The sequence below is a fragment of the Lupinus angustifolius genome, chromosome LG13 (genome assembly GCF_001865875.1).
Source record: "Lupinus angustifolius cultivar Tanjil chromosome LG13, LupAngTanjil_v1.0, whole genome shotgun sequence".
Lineage (NCBI taxonomy): Eukaryota > Viridiplantae > Streptophyta > Magnoliopsida > Fabales > Fabaceae > Lupinus > Lupinus angustifolius.
The window spans coordinates 541,214-562,042 of record NC_032021.1 but is presented as its reverse complement, the minus strand read 5'-3'; the positions used below and the strand labels follow the sequence as shown (position 1 = coordinate 562,042).

The 20,829-nt window shown below is 33.7% G+C and overlaps 3 protein-coding genes across 4 annotated transcripts; 1 reads left to right on the top strand and 2 right to left on the bottom strand.

The window, feature by feature from the left end:
• LOC109324994 (ERAD-associated E3 ubiquitin-protein ligase HRD1B-like) lies at window positions 530-5,486 on the bottom strand. Its single transcript, XM_019557128.1, has 8 exons — window positions 5,457-5,486; window positions 4,594-5,132; window positions 4,117-4,293; window positions 3,239-3,388; window positions 2,942-3,150; window positions 2,186-2,339; window positions 1,224-1,494; window positions 530-863 (listed from the first exon to the last, which is right to left on the bottom strand). Exons 1-8 carry the CDS (start codon window positions 5,463-5,465, stop codon window positions 714-716), a joined length of 1,659 nt encoding a protein of 552 aa, XP_019412673.1. The 5' UTR covers window positions 5,466-5,486; the 3' UTR covers window positions 530-713.
• Window positions 9,288-11,488, bottom strand: LOC109325377 (scarecrow-like protein 4). Its single transcript, XM_019557704.1, has one exon. It carries the CDS (start codon window positions 11,402-11,404, stop codon window positions 9,737-9,739), a length of 1,668 nt encoding a protein of 555 aa, XP_019413249.1. The 5' UTR covers window positions 11,405-11,488; the 3' UTR covers window positions 9,288-9,736.
• On the top strand, window positions 16,120-20,273 carry LOC109325378 (transcription factor-like protein DPB). Of its 2 annotated transcripts, XM_019557706.1 has the most exons (10): window positions 16,120-16,266; window positions 16,513-16,767; window positions 17,507-17,586; window positions 17,819-17,862; window positions 18,166-18,228; window positions 18,336-18,482; window positions 18,580-18,648; window positions 18,821-18,919; window positions 19,508-19,578; window positions 19,837-20,273. In XM_019557706.1, exons 2-10 carry the CDS (start codon window positions 16,553-16,555, stop codon window positions 20,060-20,062), a joined length of 1,014 nt encoding a protein of 337 aa, XP_019413251.1. In that variant the 5' UTR covers window positions 16,120-16,266; window positions 16,513-16,552; the 3' UTR covers window positions 20,063-20,273. The 2 variants fall into 2 exon arrangements, with proteins under 2 accessions (XP_019413251.1, XP_019413250.1); XM_019557705.1 differs by lacking the exon at window positions 16,120-16,266 and having other exon boundaries at window positions 16,288-16,767.

Below are 20,829 nucleotides of genomic sequence, written 5' to 3'. Positions count from 1 at the left end.
TGCAGTGGTCTAGTTGTAGAAGGCTCAATGGATCCTAAAGTTAATGATTCAATTCTTATGATCAACACTTATTAGGATAGTAGCCACGAATCTCGAAAGAGATTAGTTACTTGACACAAAAAATGTGAGGGGAATACCAAAAAAAAGTTATTTACAAAACCGGTTACCTGACTCCACATTTTTTTAGCAATGAAATGTTGGTTTTATAAAATCCATTATTAATTAAGGCTCTTCAATATAAAAGCATCATCTATTTGGTACTTATTTAATAAATTATTTTATGTTTGGATTATTGAACTAGTCCACATTATATGATGATGGATGAATGATGATATGTCTTGTGCAAATGCAATAAGGTTAAGACAAATGTTTATTTTCGAGCTGAGCTTTAGATGAGCTTAAGACAAAATGTATTTCACGATTCTCAAATCTTAGTTTCGAGTATCGCAAATGTAAAGTTCCGTTCATTTTTGTTATACAACCCTTCATGACTTTAGTTGACACAAATGTTTGGATTAGTTATGAACACAAGGCATATAACTTGAATATAAAAAAATTGTGAAGAGAAATATGCATTCACAAGATTATTAATATCAACAACAGAATTCAACATTAGTGTGTAAGTAACTAAGCAATGCTGTGGTATCTCTATTTTTCTCCCTTTTCCTATATTCTCCTGATATGGTGTAAGATTAGATAATAAAGCAATGAAATTATGCTTTACTGTCTTGAATCTCATCATGGGTAGATACTACAGATGAAGAAGCTATGCCCTTGCCTTTACTATCCGATACCGATGTGCCTTCATGTACACTCTTGCCAACATTTGTCTTCTGCAAAAGTTGGAGCTGATTTTGCAGAATCTGTTCAAAATAAGACCGAAAGATTAGGCAACGCAATCTTATATCGAACAATTTAATTGCGCTGAGAAAGTGTTCAAGCTCGGAACACGTAGATTGTATAAAAACTAGTAAAAGAAAATTTACAAACAATGATACTAACATAAACTGCATATTGGCTTCACCATTCTAAAGTGCAACTGATTTGATGAAACCCTATACTTCGACTATTATAAACATGGATATAAATAGAACAGATCCTGAAAATCTTAATATCATTGTTTATGAATTCATCCGATGTCGTATGATATGACACATGCTTGTAAAAACATAATTGTATAAGGGTAGTTAAATAAACAAGTAAAAAAACAGGTACAATTGTACCTCGATCTGTAATTGGAGAACTTTTCTTTGAGCTTCCACCAGAGAGTTTGGCATATTCGGAACATTTCCAAACCCCTCTCCATAATTAACAGGGGCTGTGTGTGTTTGGGAAGGTAGAAAATTGAAGTTTCCCATTGGAGGAAAAGATGCATTCATTGGTCCACCAGGGATAACAAACTGATTTTGTGTTTGTTCACTGCTGCATGCCTCGGCACTTGAAGATTCAGCCACCGATCTTTGAACTGGGGGATATTGGGTGTATCCACGGGAGCTGCAAGTTTGAGAAATTATACCTTTGTCTCAGATTCAAGGAATGGCTCTTGTATCATTTTTGCAAAAACACAATCCTTTCTTTTACTTCTTTACATAAAAAATTAAGAGGGTGAGCCTTGGCGCGACGGTAAAGTTGTTTGCCCTATGACCTGAAGGTCATGGATTCAAATTATGGAAACAACCTCTTCGCTGGTGAGGGTAAGGCTACTTATATCTAGTCTCCCAAGACCCCACTTAATGGGAGCCTCATGCACTAGGTCATACAGAGTGATTGCATGAACACTTGCAAATAACTAAAACATATTGATTGCCTCTGCATGAAAACCATTTCCATAAATGCCTAGTCACCTAAAAATCGGGTGGCCCGGTGCATGAGGCTCCCGCTGGTGGAGTCTGAGGCCGTTTCCATGATTTAAACCAATGACTTCCAAATTACAAAGTACCAACCATGCATAAGTGCCTAATCACCTATTAACCTTTTATTAAATTAAGGCCCTAAGCCCTTTTGAATTCTCAGATGAGAATATTGGTGAAAAAAGTCAAAAGAAATATCACGGAATTCTCGTGCAAATTGTGACTGTGATACAGAATGCAGCGTTCCATGCATGAATCACATAAATCAAGAATTCTGAAATTCTAACTATGATAGGATAAAATGATATATAGTTGTCGAAGCAGAATAGTCATACCATGCTAAAGAAGTTGCAGAGGGGTACACATAAGACTTCTCATATATTGAAGCTGCTGCGGCAGCAGCTTGGAGTCTCGCTTGATGCCGACTAAAATTAGCAGTTGCCACCCCATTGCCAAGTTCGGCTTGAGTTGTGCTTCCAGTGCCTGCCCCTGTTCCATTTACAGGTTTAAATACAATAACCGAGTCTTATCTCACTAAATGTTGTTCCAGGTTAAAATACAGTTTCAAATATCACTGAATATAAAAATACAAGGAAAGCAACACTGTTCAAAATGACGAGGTGAGCAATACTTGCATTATCCTTATGGATACCCCTTTTAAAATATTTTAAAAAGCAAAAGTGCGTTGGACTTAGCAGCCAACATGGTGACCGAAAATTAAAAGTACATCAGGTTTGAAAAGTTAACTAATATATCTAGTTACATATAGAAGTATTTATTATATGAGCAGCAAGCACACGACATATTAACAAAAACGAATGAGAAATTTGAGCAGGTGTATACTAAGAGGTTACAATTTTTATGTTGGTAAGCCTAAGATGATTTAAACAGTGGATATTAGGTAATTGTTTGGATGGTGCATATCCCAAGTGCATTACTTTTCAGGGTCATACTTCAGTTCTATTTTTTATTTTTTTTCCATCTTTTATTTGTCAACTCTATAATATCACTTCATTTCTGACATTTTTCGCATTACTAAAATGCTATGAAAACTGTTCAACCATGGTAGTTGTTTTAAGATATGATTTTACCATGTTGATGAGCATCTGACTGTGAATTTTGCTGTCCTCCGGCAGCCGTTGTCCCATTTTCAGGTGGTACAACCAGTGCTCTGCAGGTAGGACAGGTATGTTGCCGTTCCAGCCATGACCGCAGACAATGAACATGAAAAAGATGACCACATATAAGCTTCTTAGCAGAAGTCATCTCTTCACGACAAATAATGCAGGTTGCATCACCTCTGCAAAGCCATTTAAAAAAATATTATTGCATATACATAAATATGAAAATAATAAGCATGGATGCTTTATACCGAATTTAGCACTCACACGTCAAGCTCTTCAGGCGTGGCATCAGGAAATCGGTCATTCATGTTTGAAGTAATCTTACGATATCGAATGTAATCCGCAACTCGAATTTTGAAGTTCCTAAATGTCTCGTACAGCTCCCTTATTAAGTGCAAAGGAACTCCATAGTTTCTGATAAATGAACTTAAAGTTAGTAGGTAAAGAAAAGAAGACAACTTCTGGAGGTTAAACATGTAACCAAATGGGAAAAACATGAAAATAAGGGGGTTTGGTTCTATTTTTCCATTTTCAATGATATGCTTTCACTCATAATTACGGAAATGCCACCTACGATTTTACTTTGCTTCTTGATTTCAAACTTTCGAAAAGGAAATAACTAGAGCAAGAAAAAGGTTATTTTCATCATTCCTTCACAAAAGCTCAAATGTGGGAAACAAAGTGGAAACAAGCTGGCACTTTTTGTAATTAAAAATGAAACCAAAAAATATCACCTAACTAAAGGAAACGCTTAACTTACATCTCAAAACAAGAAAAGAATACTCAAAATCAACAAAAAATGCTAATCATGAGTGAAACCATATCATGTTGACAATCTTTGAGGTTAAATCGTCATACAAAAGTCAAGTTCGTGTCCAATAAGTTAAGCAAGTGTTTGACTAATATCATAATCAGCAAACTACATTAGATACACCTACAGAATTGATTATGCCTAGATTCTTTCCTATGTGGTAACATGTCAATACAAAGCAAAGAATGTGGATTGAACCTTGTGAGGTACTATTGCACACATACAAATGTAGAAAAACACATGCACACACACTAGACTATGACTTCTTTAGTGCTGCTTAATCCATGAGAACTACATACATAAGCAAAAGAAGAGTTGACTGATCACTTACATGAAAATTACAAAAAAGAAGCACAGGTACATAGACAAGTGAAGCAAGTCCCTAATAAGTTCGAGGTAAAAGGTGAAGACTGGTTTCTTTTCCCATTGTCCATCCATAAGCATGTCACTGACATAGAAAATATATTTTACAAAAATTGACACTGTAGTTGTTGCGAGTATCATGTACCTGGCATAGAAACAAAAATATCATATCAATACAACACCCAGCACTACACAATTTCGAAACTGTAACCGTAAAAAAACATAGAAGGATCATTCTGAATTAACAGAAATGGTAACTTTCTGGTTCTACAGAGTGCATCAAATTACCAGATATACTTGAAATGACATATAAGTTTAGTTTTTTGCCAAATAAAACAAAAGAGTGAGGTATTCTCATCCAACCAAAAATTCTGGTACAGTATTATTCACACAGATTGAATTTTAGACTAAATAATCATATCATAAATCATTAGACAAGACTTACTCAAAAGCAAAGAAAAGTGAAACTGAAGGCTGCCAAGTTATGATCAAATGCTTCACAGAACTGTACAAAAAGAGGCTATCTAGAAGAAGAAGGAAACCCATAAAAGATACAATTCGAACATGAGACAACTTGGTCACAGAAGGAGTGGTCTCTATATACTCGAGTCTCTTCTGAGCCAACCAATGCAAAGCCTTAACTAACAACAGCGCCGTGACCTTTGCAAGAAATGTAACAGAAAAGTCCTGTCTAAAAATAGTAATTGCAAAGAGGATTTCCATAACCTCCCTCCATGATTGCTCATTAAGCCTCTCAATCTCAGCCTCTCGAAGGGAACCGAGGAAAAGCTTTTTGGTTAACTGCCATAGAACACACATGATTACCAAACCCATGTTGAGAAGAAGCACCAAACTGATCTTAGAAGTAGCTAGATAAACCATTGCAGGATAAAACTGGCCTCTAGTATTAAATGCATGATATGTAATAGCCATAGTTGTAATCAAACTAAGACCAGCATATGTTTGAAGCCTCATCATTTTGCTCTACAGCAACACAAAGAACATAGCAATCACTGAATCAGCAAATGAAAATTGAAAACTCACTTACAAAACAATTAGAAATCCAAATATACAGTAATATACCAAAAAATAAGCTTTATAAATGCATTTGTATATAATAAAAAGACCCTAAAACAAAAAAATAAACGAAATCAATATAAACTACCCTATATTTTCTTTTCCCTGAAGTAATTAGAATGGAGAAAACAAAGTTAAAATTTTGTAATCTAAGAAACTCATATTCGAATTAGCTAATAAAGATAATTGAAGTTAAATTGAAAAACCTAACTAAGAATGAGATTTAGTTACAGGATCCATGAAAAATGAAAAATTGAAAGTAAAAATTAAACCTTTATATGAAGATTGTTAATGGGTAGCAATGAATTTTGAAAGGGGAATGAAGGAACCAACGTCGGTGGATGGAGAACTTTGGCAGCTGCAGTTAATGTAATGTTTCTGCGGATTCCAATGTTTTCTTTATGTTTGATATTAGAATTAATGTTAATTAATTTAGTAAAATTAAAAACAATATGATGTATGTTTATCCAACCACAGCTTGCCACGTCAGATATTCTTTCATTAACTTAATGCCTAATGGAAATGCTATAGGGAAATTTATTTGGATAATACAAATAGTAAGAAAAAATACAAAAATTAGATGGCAAGTCATTATTTATAAAAAAAAACCTGTTTTTTCCATGTTGTAAATTTAGTGCGGGTGCACCAACAAGACATTGGTTTAGTAGTGTAAGGTCTTACTAAATTTTAGGATGATAGAAAGGTTAATGATTCAATTATTTGAAGCGACGTTCGTCGGGATGAACAGTTATATCATCCGAAAGGAAGATTAATTCTTTACCAAAAATGGTAAGAAATACTCTTAGTAATACAAAAAATCAATTTGATGTACCAACTAGGCCTTTTGTTTTTATTTTTAGTTAAGTTGAGAAAAGAAGATGTTACACTAAGAAGTTTTTGTAATTATGGTTAAAATCAATTATAATAAGGGGATGAATATAATTTATTCCTCACTCAATCTAAGATTAATTATAATAAGGGCTCAAACTTGTACAAGTTACATTAGAGTGTGTATGACTAAATGATTAGGAGTTCAATCCTTAACTATAGTCAGATTTTCTATGCAAGGTCCTATACTTTACCATGCGGCATGTTTCATATCTGAATATATTTATTATCCCACAGTTTTATATCACTTTATGTTCTACAATGTGTAATTGGTTAAAAAAATATTTAATAATTATAATTTTAACTTAAATAATATTTTTCAACCAATCAAAATGTTATTCGGAGATCGATAAAAGATAACTGTGAAGAGTAAAATGATGCTGCATCCTGAAGTAACATAAAACCAGCTATGCCACACTATTGATAGTTTCATACCTTGCAAGTTATGCAAATAGTAGTACTTGGTCAACCTTGGGAGAAAGTGACAAATCTTCATTGGCAATGTTCAGTGAATTATCATAAGAAGAAACATAGCAATGATGCATAAGACAAATAGATAAGGCAAAAAAACACAAGAAGAAAAGAAGGGTCAGAAACAATGGACTATGATGAGATGAGACAACCACCATAACCATGCAGAACACGGCACGTGAAAATGACTCACCACTGCAACACTGATTAGCAATATTTTCATATATGTACACGTAAAGTGGAAACAATCTTCTAAGCTATTTAAATGGTGTTGTGTTCATCAACATGCAGTAATAAAATCATGAAAATGAAGATAATTATGTTATCAAAATTCCTATAAACAACAACCTACTAGAGTGCAAAACAGTTCAACCATTCAGGAATAACTTTCATAAACATTAATTAATTGATCTATGACTACTCATTGATATAATGTATATTTCAATATGATTCTTCACACAAGTCAAGAAAACACAACTTTATGGCTTTATCTGCTATGATGGTATTTCACATTAGTAAAAAAATGTGACCTGATAAAGTTGTTAAACAGATACCTTTGAAACCCAATCCCCACTATTGTAGAACCCTGAAAGGTCATAGTCATTAACATGTTTATAGTTTTCAAAATAGAGATATTTTGGTTATGTAAAGTACAATTGTAAACTTCATCCTGGTAATACAGTACCCATAGTTAGCAAATTATGTTTATAAGATAAGGGCAATTTGAACAAAAGTTAAAATTGTTTGTTTCTAAGCTGTTAGATAAAAGTTTTGGCTTTTCTTGAGGCATGTTCAAGATTTCAACAAAGTAGAATTATGTTAGGACTATATGTTATAAGGAGCTTCAGTTTAAAATTTCAGTAGGTATCTGCCAAAATCTAATGTTTAGAATTTCAATCAATACAGCTAGGAGTTTAGAATTATAAGTACATAACACACTAAAAGCTAATGTTTAGTTTTTGGCCTAATTGCTATCTGCCAAAATCTTGGAAAAGGACTTGAATCTCATATCTTTTTGTTTCTTATTATGATAAGTGTTTGTTTGTGGTCACAATAGCTTGAGGGCATGTGGATATGAAGGGAAAAACTGGATTATCCTATCGTACTCATTTTAAACTCTGATCGTTCTCTTCTGTCATGTTAGCTCACCAAACTCTAAATTGCATCATAACAAGATAAACTTTCTTATTATATATCTTATCTTGACTACTAAACAAGTTTCAAAAGTTCACAAATGAAAAAAAAATAGTGAGACAGAAGTTATTGCCAATTGAAAAGGAGATTTTAGTTTTGCCAAGTTATTAACTTTTATGCAGAGATCCCATTCACTTGAAAATGGGGTAACATTTCTTGAGCAAATTTATATAGAAGCACTTGGTTTTCATTTTTGTCAAGTGAGGAAATGCTACTCTAGATAAGGGATGGTAATTGATGAGTTATGAACTACCACAAAAAGTGTGAAATAGGATGCATGCCTCACAAAGTGTAGTCCCCTATGAGCATCATTTGCAAAATCAAGTTAAATAAGAGAAGGTCCTATTCACAAGTCACAACCTTGAATAGTCAAAATCACCAAGACCAGAAATAGCACTGCCACTCTTGTTTGTCATGCTGTAGTAGTAAGTTAATTAGACAATTGTTTCACCAATTCACCTTTCACCATCACTGTTGTGCCATGAAGACAATGAGCTTGACTGCACCATGAAAGAGACAGACAACAAAGGTAGCAACATGGTCCATAGGTTTGGAGAAGGACCAGCACCACTAACATTACCAACAAAGTTATCATAAACAAAGAGACAAGCTTTATTCAGATGATTTTGATGAAAATAATGGTAACCCCAAGTTTGGAATTGCTTCTTTCTCCCCACAAAATAGTTATGGGCAGTCTAACCTGCAAACTGATATTTAGTTCGCTTCAAAGCGAACTCGTTTTGTAGCCGTTGAATGAAAAATCTTTTAATCTGTGTCGTCGAAATAGTGACCGGCAACTTGTTCTACACAGAAGTCGGTTTGGGAGAAGACAACTTCAACATGAACTTCAGTGTAGAAGTCGGTATGGGCAATAACAACATCATGTCGTCATGCAAAATGAACACGACTTCAGTATAGTTCATTTGGTTTACTCAGCTTCCTGCACAGTGAAGCCCCATGTTCGAATCCAATGTAATACTTTTCTAAATGTCAGTTCGTAGGTTAGACTTCACCAATAGTTATATAGACAGTAAAGTGGTAAACTGTTTCAACCCTTATTGTGCAAGAATATAGGTTGGAAGCACAAATGAGAGAGTTTCATTTTGCACCAAAGAGAACCATAAAGTTTTGCATCAATAGCCTATCATAGACGCAAGGGTTTTCATCATGTGCCACATAGAAGATGGTGAAAAGCATACAGGCTTTTTTTCTCAAAGATAATCACTGTGCTTCAATTAAGAATAAACTAACCACAAAAATGACCAGGAGTGAAGATTTGCAACTAGCAGAAACTGATAAAAGTTGGAACAAGTCTCAAATTTGTCACTGAAAATATACAAAGCATAGAATAAATGGAACTCATAGGACTAGTGTGTGCGTGTGAATCTATGAGAATCACAGTAGATTATTCACAATTTCAGGTATTACTAATGCATCATTGCCTATATAATGACTGATGAATTTGGAACATGTTCTAAAAATTATATAGCTCGAGCAAGAGTCACACCATAAAGAAAAAACTCCTTTATATTCAGACAAAGACGAATTAAAATCCATACAACAAAATCAAATTTACAGAGTCACACGACAAAGCAATGGGAAAGAAACCTTTTTTCTCCCCATTCCTTCATTTGCATCACTATTTTCCTAGCCAAGTCTTCAACCTAATAACATTACCATATCAAATCAAAATACTAGAAGAAAAAAATCATTTGAAAACAAAAGAAATGAGAAAGGGTGTGGAACTATGACTAAACTTCTAATAGTACAGCCCAATTGATAATATTCTCACAATAACATATCCAATTTGCATAACTTCACCAAGCAAATATCGATATTGAAGCGCATAACATAGCATGATCATCATTAATTGCATATACACAATTGGTTGTTCCACACCAGAGAAAAAGGACCAGGTGGAAGCCCCATTTCCATTTCCAATTGAAACCAGTTATCCATTAACGCCATGAAGAAACTGTTAACAGAGGAACATCTTTCCAAGCCAGAGACAAGAACCCGGGTTCAGATTCAACAAGCGAATACAGAGAGCTATAGCTATAATTCCATAGAAGAATCTTAGCCTGACTAATTGCATAATGGCTGAGACTCACTGATTCAAAACCAGCACTTTCCATCAGCACCCTCCACTGCTCTTTATCCTCCATTCTTTCTCTCACACTCCCTGAAACCTCAGACCCAACAACACCGGCAATTCGCCGCCCGAGTAAAAGACTTTCCACCTGTAACCTCTCAGGTAAATCTGCAGGCAAATTAGGATCAAGAGACTCAAACACTGCAGAGAAATACTTCAATGCAGCCTTGAATCTGTTCAAAAACCCAACCCTGGTTGTTAAACTAGCTTCATATTCTCCTAGAGTAACAATGTTAGGCTTCAAAGACTTGGCCAAATTCAGTGCAGTTTGAACTGCATTAGGAGCATCACCACCTTCATGATCATCATCCAATAGATTATACAACTGAAGCATGAAGTTAACAGCCAAAGCTTCGTTTGGTTTCACACAAAAGCTTTTCTCATTGAGCTCATGAATAGGTGTAAGAATTGGTCTAAACTCAAAATTCAATCCCAAAAGCTTAGCAAACTCAGATAAACGGTTCCCAGTGGCAGCAAGAGAATTAACAGGTGAAGTTCCAAGAGCCATAGCTGGAATCCCAGAAATGGTTACACTTTGAGGCTTACCAGAAGAACGAGTTGCAAAAGCTTGTAACAAAGCAGCCCATTGAATCCCTTGAACAATTCCAAAATCAACTATGTGAATATGTTTGGAACCTTGTGTAGCTTCAAGAATAGCTTGATTAGCTGTTAAATGAGCGAACTTTGAATAAGGGCATGCATCATTCAAAGCCTTGTAACACAGTGTTAACTCTTCAGAAATAGAATGAGTATGAGTCACCTCAGTTACCAAGTTCCTATCTTTTTCATCAAATTTCATTGTTAGAGCCTCAACGAAGTAGAAAGCCACTCTCTGAATAGGGTTTCCATGTTGGGACACTGATTTCGTTAACTGGGTAAGTGATTGTAAAGCAAGATCTGGCGAACAAGATTCGATAAGAGTAGCACAGTCTATCAGCGAATTGAGAAGTGGGTGTGATGCGGAGTGGGGTTGGGTGGCGTGGAGAGCAACCGACGGCGGTAGCGGCGGTGGTGGCGGAGAGGAAGAGAAGGCGCGGTTGAGAAGGGTGGGAGAAGGGTGAAGGGTAAAATCGGAATTGTGATTGTGAGTGTTAGTGTTAGTGTTAATGTTAATGTTGTTGTTGTTGTTTTCGGAAGTGGGAATAAGAGAGTCCATCCAATCATCATCAAAGTCAGAGAATTTGAAAGGAGGTGGAGGGAAGTGGAATGAAGAAGGGTCATCAGGGACTTGAAGGAAAGGGTCAGGGAAATCAGAGGGAGGAGTTAAGGGATACCCTAAAGGTAAAGAAGACAAAGACAAAGGTAGAGTATTGTTATTGTTGTTATTGTTGTTGTTGTTCCATGAAAGAGGAGGGGTTTGGTTTTGTTGATTTTGATGTTGTTGGTGTTGTTGTTGTTCTTGTTGTTGTTTTTGGTTAATGACTTGTTGAGCAATGGCCATAAGGTTTCCACTATCTGCACACATGTATGCCATGTTTTACTCTCTACACTCACAATCAACACGAATGAGTAGAATAGATAGAAAAAGGAAGGAGAGTGTGAGGGAAAAGGAAGAAGAGTTTATTCAACCGTTGGAGCCCAATTACCACAACATCAACCTCATTTTAAATCACATCACACACCGTCGGCATGTGCTGTCTTCAATTGTGTCCCTAATCAATTATAATAAAAAGTAAAATTGATAAAGGTATAAATACTTAAATTTTTAAATGACGTGACATAATATGATTGATTTGGGACAACAGATCATTCTCTCGTCACATAGTCCTTTTTATCGAGCTATAATCTTCTCTATTAATGTAGGTGGTACTTCAATAAAATAACAAGAAATACAATTTTTAATAATATATTTATGATAATGAGATTACGTTTTTATTATTATAAATAAATTTGTCTATCTATTAATATAGATGATTATTGTTCTCTTTCATCATCACCTTGCCTTACATATTTTATGATATGTTCCTTCCAAGTTGGAATGGAGATCATATATTCTCATGTTGCTCACACCAAAGAACAAGATCTATCTTGAATTATATTTAATGGATTTTTTCGTTCGGATTCAAGAAGTAATGTCACTCGATTATTGTCAAACCGATTGCGAACTCACAATTAAAAAAGGTTGAAAAGTATAAATTAACATTTTTTTATATTACTTTGTTGGAATTTGATTAACAAAATATATACGGACATTGAAAAAATGATATTTAATTAAAAAATTAAAACATAAACTAATATTTTTATATAATATGTTAGGATTTTTTATTAATTAAGGATATGGAGATATGATTTTTTGGGTGTGATTTTTGTTCCATCCCTTTCAAATAATTACTTTATGCATCTCTCATATATATATTTAATGCATATTAAAATTGATTTACTTCAATCATATCATTAATTGTTTCTATTGTTCATCCACTTCTCGTCTTAAATTATCCATTTAAATTACTTTTGCTTCTATAATTTTTTAATATTAGTTTGATAAGTTGGTTTAATTCTCAAATAAAGAGAAAGATTAAGAAAATGATGGTGGTTTATGTAGCTAACCTTACCTAATACAATAAATATTTTGTTATTGTTAGAATATTTGAAGTCTAATTTAATTATAACCACTTAGGATCAATGAATATAATATATATAATTATAGTTGATTTATGTAGGTAGAAAAAGTTATTCGTGAAAATTTCAATAATATCAATAGCATATTAGTTCTAAAAATATTATATAAGAACATTTTTAAAACATAACTAAAGTGGAGGACCAAACAAAATTTAGTTTGTCGATCTGATAATTTTGTCCTTTTGTTTTTAAGGTACTATCCACGATTTTGTAGGCCATTGCATGATGATGTGCACATGTAAACATAATTAAAAAACACTAACCCATATGATAAACTTAACTAAAATTTAAATATATTACCACATCTAATCTAGACAGGTTTCTTAAAATAAATGAGGTAAATGAAGGTAGTGTTTTGTATTGGAGAGTCACATGATTTACAATGTGGTATTTAAACCGACTTTGTATGGTTCATTGACTGAGGATCACTCGTCTCATTTGTTGTTTCTATCCAATCAGAAAATCTTATTTTTTTTGTTTCCTACGGCTTGATACAATCCTGTCCGAGCTGAAAACATCCGCATGCATGTGAGGCTAACTCTCCCAAAATTAAAAGTAAAAATTATAATATCATAAATAATATTTGTACACTATTCTATGAAATTTGAGTGACTTGATACATTATGATATAATTTTATTGAGATAGAGTATCCTTATCCAGACCGAGTTGCAGAAACATAAGTTAACATGTGTTGCTCCTAATACTCTACACATATCACCTTCCTATTATAACTTAGTTAACACTGTATGTTTTCCATCACAAACAAATGAATGGAGCATTATTAGGTCTTCAGTATTTTAATTCTTCAATTTTGCATTGTTAATTCCTTCCTCAAATTTTTATTAGCTAAAGTCATAAAACTGTGTGTATATTTGTATTGATGAGTAATTTACTTATGTTAATAAAAAGAGTGGAGAATAGATGAGAGGATTAGTGTTGTGTTCTTATTTGGGCGGTTGATGGGACCTAAAGAGGTGTGGGTGGGGGATAGTGCAAATGACCGGAATGGAAAGCACCATAACTCAGTATGAAAAATGATATATTCTCTTATACTATATTCGATATATGATTATTGAATAATATTTGATTATCTCTTGAATATTCACATTGATTGATTGATATTTTTTTGGTTTCTCACAAGTATCCTTACACTAGAGGTAATTATGTCCGAGTCGAGAACATCCATAGGTATGTGATGATAACTCTTCCAAGTTCCAACGGATATTTTTCATCTACAAGATTCGAACTCGATATATTACTTGAAGAGAATCAATCATGTACATTTGAACCAATGCTCGTTCGTCATTGATTGATTGATATGATTGTGGATGTAAGCCACTAATGACTATTATCACTTATCTCATGTCATCATGTAGTCAACTTTCCTCCTTTGTATTACTTACTGACCCCACTTCTGAATTCAATATATTTATTCTCAGTATATTTTATTATTTTGAAGCAAACTCTCATGAGGTGTAAATGAAAAAATATTGTTTCATTTACCCATATAGTATAATGAATTAAGGTAATTAAATTACGTTAACTAATATTCTTAATAAATTTTAATTGCATCTTACTAGTTACTACTAGAGTATAGAAAAAGTATTAACTAATTACATTGTAATTCTATTTCATTATAAAACGCTGTTGTTAGTTAACAAGTAAATATGTCAATAATCTCATCCAGCTTTGTCTTCATTATCAATAATATTTCAATCAGGTTTCATATTTTTTTAATTCTTAATGTATTCGAAACTTGTTAATATATATTGTCTCAGAAGTTTTAAATAATTGGAAAAGTATAAGAAGACAAAAATGAATGTCACTATCTGAGTCAATGGTAGGAACAAGAAATCAAAGGCAACCATCCTTTGCTTATCTTATAAGGCCCACCAAATTCAACTTAATTATAAGTAATCTTTTTCATTTTTAATTATAAGTCTTTATAATCTTAATTAATATATTTAATCTCAGTATAAGTAGCTTTGTTTATTTTCCAAATGGTAACACCATATTTGAATGAAAACGGTGGATGTGGAGAATAATTGACAAGTCGATAAGATAAGACAGATTCTATGAATGAATGCATGTATTTATTAATTATTTGTCTATGTAACGTCACAGTTTTGTGGCTATTTGTGAAAGATATCTATGTGGGTTTCATTTTTTGTTCACACTTATGAATATGGAACTATTTCCTTATCATCAACAAGGATCTTTCGTGGCACTTCTAGCTTTTTAGTTTAATGAGCCTCTTTCTCTCAATGCAACACCTTGCATACTAATTTATTTTTACACGATCTTAAATATTAAGTATATCATTTTTTTAAACTTGACTCGGTCTTAAATCTAAAGCTAATCTGATCTTGAATATTGATTAGATCAACCTTTAAATCTGAACCTGACCATAGACCAATTAAATATAATGTATACTCATTTTAGATAAAGTTTTTTCAATATTATTTATTATTACCAATATGTAATTTGACATGTAAAATGATATATATATATATATATATATATATCTTATTAATCATGTATATATTATCAAAAAACTAGAAAATCAATGACACTTTCGACTAAAAATTGATATTACTTTGTACATATATGAATAGAGACACGTGCAAAAATGATCAGTAAATGACTATGGGATACGGGTACGGGTCAGGACGAGTCATGTTTGGTCTCACCCGACCCTAAATATTAATCGAGTCTAATATTTAAACCTAAACCTAACCTTATACCTGATGAGACCCGATTGTATTCAGGTCCAATCACAATTGGATCATATCGGGTGAATTGGTAGAGTCGGGTCTTGGTCACCCTTATGAAGGGTGGTCATTTTCCTTTTTAACTCTATTTTTAACACATTATATATATAAATTTGGTCAAGCTTTGTAAATGATGGTTATGAAGACTATGTAACATTCATTTGTTTGGTTGATTTGTTTATCTCTCTCTATGCATAGAATGGTTGTGGTCAAATTTGTAGTGAAGCACTTTGTTGAAGAAATAACATAATTGTACAAAATTATGGAAACAAGTAGGAGACATAAGTTGGACTTTTTAGAAGGACAAAGACGTTGATCACATTATAGTGGGAGACACTATGGCTTTGACGTTATTCAATTACTTACTTATTACTTTATTTCAATTTCTAACTACCTTTTCTCTCAATTCAAATAAAACAAGTTGAAATGGAGGATTAAAAAGTCATAAAACAACAAAATTACCACATCAAAATAATCAATCCTTCTTGTATCATCTCTCTTATTTTGTTTGTGCTTGTTTTATGTGACTAAAAAACCAATCCTAAATTTGCATCAATGTTTATGCAAAATGCACTTTTTATTTGATAAGGGTAGGGAACAATTCTAAGGGTTTGAATTTGTACAAATACTTCATGTCCAACCTGTAACAATCCAAATGAACAGTGAATAATGAAGTGCATGTGTATAAATATTTATACTATCTGTATATACATTTTACGATTTTCTCGAATAATATGTAACAATATTGTATTGCTTAAAGTGATGAGGTGGTTTTTTGTGACCCGGCCCATAACCCTGGACACATGATGTCATGTCATTATTATCAAATTTGGAGCGAAACCGAATTTTCGTATAACAAACTTAAAACTACCCCACTCTCACTCAGATCTACGCCGGTTACCGCCGTCACCACCACCGCCCATATCGCCACCTCCGCCGCCACCAGTTAATAGATTATCCACCTTTATCTCTTTACTCTACTTTTATTTTTAGCGCGTTTTTCTCATTTTGCATACCTTACGCGCCATTTGAGTGTGTTTAATTCATCTTTGCAATTTGAGGTTCTATTATCGTTTTGTTGTTGTTGTTGATGTTGGAAACACTGTTGGATTGGGTTATTCATTTTAGTTATACATGGAATTTTCTTGGAATTGAAACACCTGTACAATTGAAGTCTCATTTTATAATTAGGGTTTACCGCCAAAGCCAAACAGGTGAGTAATTTAGCAAAATGGGATCGCGGTCCCCGAAATCATGTGGAGAGGAAGAGGAGGAGGGTTTTGGAACCACGGTTTCGGGCCAATCAGGGTCAACTAGCAAAAGTGCTGGGTTGCCGTCTAGCCGGAGCGAGCAGGCATTGGTTGCAACTGCTGCTGATAGCAAGTTTCTCAGATTAAACCATATTGACTTGCATGGAGATGATGCTAGATCACAGGAAGCCGTTGTGTGAGTCTTCTGTAATCTTTTGAGCTTGTACTTAACATGCATTGTTCATATGATGCACAATGCTATTGATTGTCCTGCAGAATTTATGTCCAGTCAATGTTTTTTTTTAATTTTGGAGGAAATGTTGGTCATTTTTGATGTTCTTTGTTGTCTCCTACTGAAGAGTAAAAACTTCTACTGTCTTTAAAAAAAAAATAGTTTTGAAATGACATGTTCAACATGAAATTGGCCATGTCAAGGGAGCATTAACATCTCTGTTTTATTGACTTGTGAAGTGTCAGACACATTTCTGATACTGAGACCTATACTAGACGTGTTAGCCACCCCTTATCGGGCGTTCAATCAAAAAAATAAATCAGATTAAAGGTGAAAGATAAGACCTCTAAAATGAGCTTCAAGGGTAAAGTGAAAAAGTAAGAGTGTATCAACCCTTGATTAGAGAAATTCAGTGGAGATCTCAATGCTCTTTAGCTGATCAAGAGTGAATATCTAAAGACCATTGCTAATCCTCATAATAATCATGCAAATCATATCAAATTAGTCATACAAATAGCTATGCTCATATATACAGTGTTACGTCCTATATTTCAAATATCGTTTGTGTCTGGACGTTTGCGTCCATGCATCATATATTACTTGCAAGTTTCAATCATATGCTTATGTTACTTTCTACGACTCCTCTAAATTCTATCTTATTTTTTCTTAAATTGATTCTTATCCCATGTCAGTTTTTATGCAGTAGCAAGAAGAAAAAGAGAGGTCAACGGGCTGTTGGAGGTGATAAGAGTGGAAGAGGGCTCCGGCAATTTAGCATGAAAGGTTCTTGATCTATCCTGTTTGACCAATTTGTTCTTCAATAAAAAATGCGTTGACCTATTTGTAGTCATTAACTTTGGCTTTGCAAGGACTCCTTTAATTGAGATGCTAACTGTGATTTTCGCAGCAGTGGTGTTTAGATTCTTGTGCTTTCTAGATATACATTATCTTTTGGAGGTCATGCTCATAATTTTCCTTCTGATTTTGTTTCTCGTTTATTATTGATTATCTCCAGTGTGTGAGAAGGTAGAAAGCAAGGGAAGAACAACTTACAATGAGGTTAGATGGTTACTTTAAGGCAGTTTTTGCTACACTTTCATATAGTAGAATATGCAAATGAATAATGTATATCATAGAACATTTATCCTTCAATTAACAATGTGATAAATATATTTGCAGTGCATGTGCCTTTTTTAGGGGAGGGTAAAATTGGTCATACTAATTAATTGGTCTCAGGAAGTTATGAACTCAATTCTGCCCAGTTGATATGTCTTCCATTATTCATTCATATTGTTCCTCTCTTTTTGGACTTGCTATTGTTCCTGGTTATTATTTGAATTTAATGTGATTATGGATATATAGGTTGCAGATGAACTTGTTGCTGAATTTTCTGATCCAAGCAATAGTGTTTTGCCCCCTGATCAGGTTTTCTGTTCCCCCGTATAAACAATCTCAATATTATCTGTTATTCACAGATTGAATGTGTAATACAAATTGTGTTCTTATTATTTTTTATGGTGAGCTTTTGACAGCAACAGTACGATGAGAAAAACATCCGTCGAAGGGTCTATGATGCTCTCAATGTTCTCATGGCAATGGATATCATTTCTAAGGATAAAAAGGAAATACAATGGAGGGGTCTTCCTCGTACTAGTCTGAATGATGCTGATGAACTAAAGGTTTGCAAACAGTCTTGAGTTTTTTTCTTCAGTGACATTTCCCAAAAGTACAATGAAAAGAAGCATTATAATTCCTTAAATGTAATCTATTAAACAGACAGAGCGTCTTGGACTCAGGAATAGAATTGAGAAGAAAGCTGCCTATCTTCAAGAGCTGGAGGATCAAGTAAGTCCAGCTCACTCTCTCTAATTGATTTAACACCAGAATGAATCTTGGACATTGTTTGCTTCGTTTAAAATTGATACATGGTTATAAGAAGGCCCTAACGAATGATTCCTCTTCCATAATGGTTATTTTCTATTTTCTAAATGCTAACGACTTGTATTAATACATCAAGAATGTAGGTCTTCAGAACCTTTTACAACGAAATGGGCAATTATATAGCTCAGGAAATCCTCCCAGTGGAGGTGTATCTTTGCCTTTTATTCTTGTACAGGTACACAGTCATTCCATTATCTCATGTTTTTGTGGTGAATTTGTCCAGTAGAAATTATCTTTCAGTTTTGCCTGAGATATTCAATTTTTATGGTATTATTCTTATATTTTATCGGTTTGAATTCCCTACTCTGCAGTCAGCATGCCCTTAATCAGTTGCTTTGATTTTTTAAATTATTGCAATTCATTACGAGATGAGATCCCACTCCATCTGCAGTGTCAATTCACTTGAAATACTTCTCTCCATTTTTACTGTACATTCATTTGAATTTGTAAAGTGAATGTTACTGCCTTAATTATTCATTGTACACTATGCTAGAAGGATCTTACAATGTTAAGCTCTCCTTATTTGTCTAAATGAAGAATTGTTGGCCATCATTCTTAAGGTTTTTTCATTATCTATTCTTTGTTTAATTAGTGCCAGGAATCTACTACTAGTATAAATTCGATTGTTGGGTTTGTCTTTTACATCACATTATCATCCATCTGATCAACATGAATCTCACCCCACACCCACTGCAAATTGCTTGATGTGGCTTATAAGGTATTTATTAATTATATCTCATATCTAGCTTTTTTAAAACTGTAGACACGTCCTCACGCAACTGTTGAAGTTGAAATATCAGAAGATATGCAGCTTGTGCATCTTGATTTCAATAGGTAAGAAAGCTTCAATTGCTTTTTCTTTCCATGCTTTCTGAGAACAATATAATCAAGAATGTCACTCAAAGTAGTGTACCTTATAATGATCATACATCGAGGTCATTGAAACAGTTCAAAGGTAGAAATATGGTCTAGGTGGCTGAGTTGCAAAGCTTTTTGTCCCCCATGTTGGGAAATGTATCCACCACTTAGTATTTTCTCTATTCAAATTCTCAACTTCCCAATTTCTGATTACTTTCTCTTCTTTCCCTGCAGTACTCCTTTTGAGCTGCATGACGACAACTATGTTCTTAAGGCAATGAAACTTTCTGAGAGACCACAGAATGATAACATGACACCCAATGATGGTGGTGAAAGTTCTAGCATGCCAAGCTTGTATCAATCACATGTTCCTCCTTCAGTTTCAAATCTTCCAATTAGGCCTCCCTCATCATCTCCACTCCCAGGAATATTAAAGGCAAGAGTTAAAAATGAGCATTAGTCTGCATTTTTATCTTAGCGTCTCACCTCATTTACGCATGTTTGTATATCTTGTAAAGAAATTTGTCAGCAATTAATATCTTCACAATAGTTAATCATCAGTACAGCCAAGTGATTCTGTAGGTTAGAAGCATATCATTCTTTTTGCTTCTGTTGTGATATGGGTTGTCTCTGACAATTTCTTTGCTTACCTGCATCAATTACTCCCTTAACTAATTTTACTTGTATTTCCTCTTGTAATCAGAGAGAATTTGGTATGTTATATCATAAAATGGAATCCAGCATCACAGGATTAATTTTGAAATTTCACTGTATATAGTGTAATTTTCCAGCTTGTGTCAAAGATTAGTTGGTATTTGGACAAGGGTATCTTATCTTGTAGCACTTACTGGGGTCCTATGTAGCCCTGCATGTTCCATTTCAAAAAAAACTTCAGTGGAAAGTTTATGTAAATGGTTTACACATTTCTTAAGTAAATCGTTTTTATATAGAAAACTACAAAAATTGTATAAGGTTGTTTTGATAATTTAATTTGGTAGCTAGTTTGGAAAAAGAAGTTAAACTCTCAATCAATCTATTTAGACGTTGACATTGTAGTGCTTGGGAGCTCAACTCAATCATAATTCATTAGCACCATTTATATTTATACAAAACAAACTGCTACAACATTTTCTTACCAAAACAAGAAGAACATCGTCCTTTATTTATCATAAAAAATAGAGGAGCAAGCTATAAAGGCTAAGATTTTATATACTTGAATGAGCACAA

Bases quoted from the DNA above. Each gene is read 5' to 3' on its own strand.
- LOC109324994 (XM_019557128.1), bottom strand. The intron at 3,389-4,116 runs GTAAGTGATCAG...TTCATTTATCAG, and splicing joins TTCTTTTTTGTAATTTTCAT to AAACTATGGAGTTCCTTTGC. The intron at 864-1,223 runs GTACAATTGTAC...TATTTTGAACAG, and splicing joins TTCTCCAATTACAGATCGAG to ATTCTGCAAAATCAGCTCCA.
- LOC109325377 (XM_019557704.1), bottom strand. From the start codon at position 11,404: ATGGCATACATGTGTGCAGATAGTGGAAACCTTATGGCCATTGCTCAA.
- LOC109325378 (XM_019557706.1), top strand. From the start codon at position 16,553: ATGGGATCGCGGTCCCCGAAATCATGTGGAGAGGAAGAGGAGGAGGGT. The intron at 17,587-17,818 runs GTTCTTGATCTA...GATTATCTCCAG, and splicing joins CCGGCAATTTAGCATGAAAG to TGTGTGAGAAGGTAGAAAGC. The intron at 18,229-18,335 runs GTTTTCTGTTCC...AGCTTTTGACAG, and splicing joins GTGTTTTGCCCCCTGATCAG to CAACAGTACGATGAGAAAAA.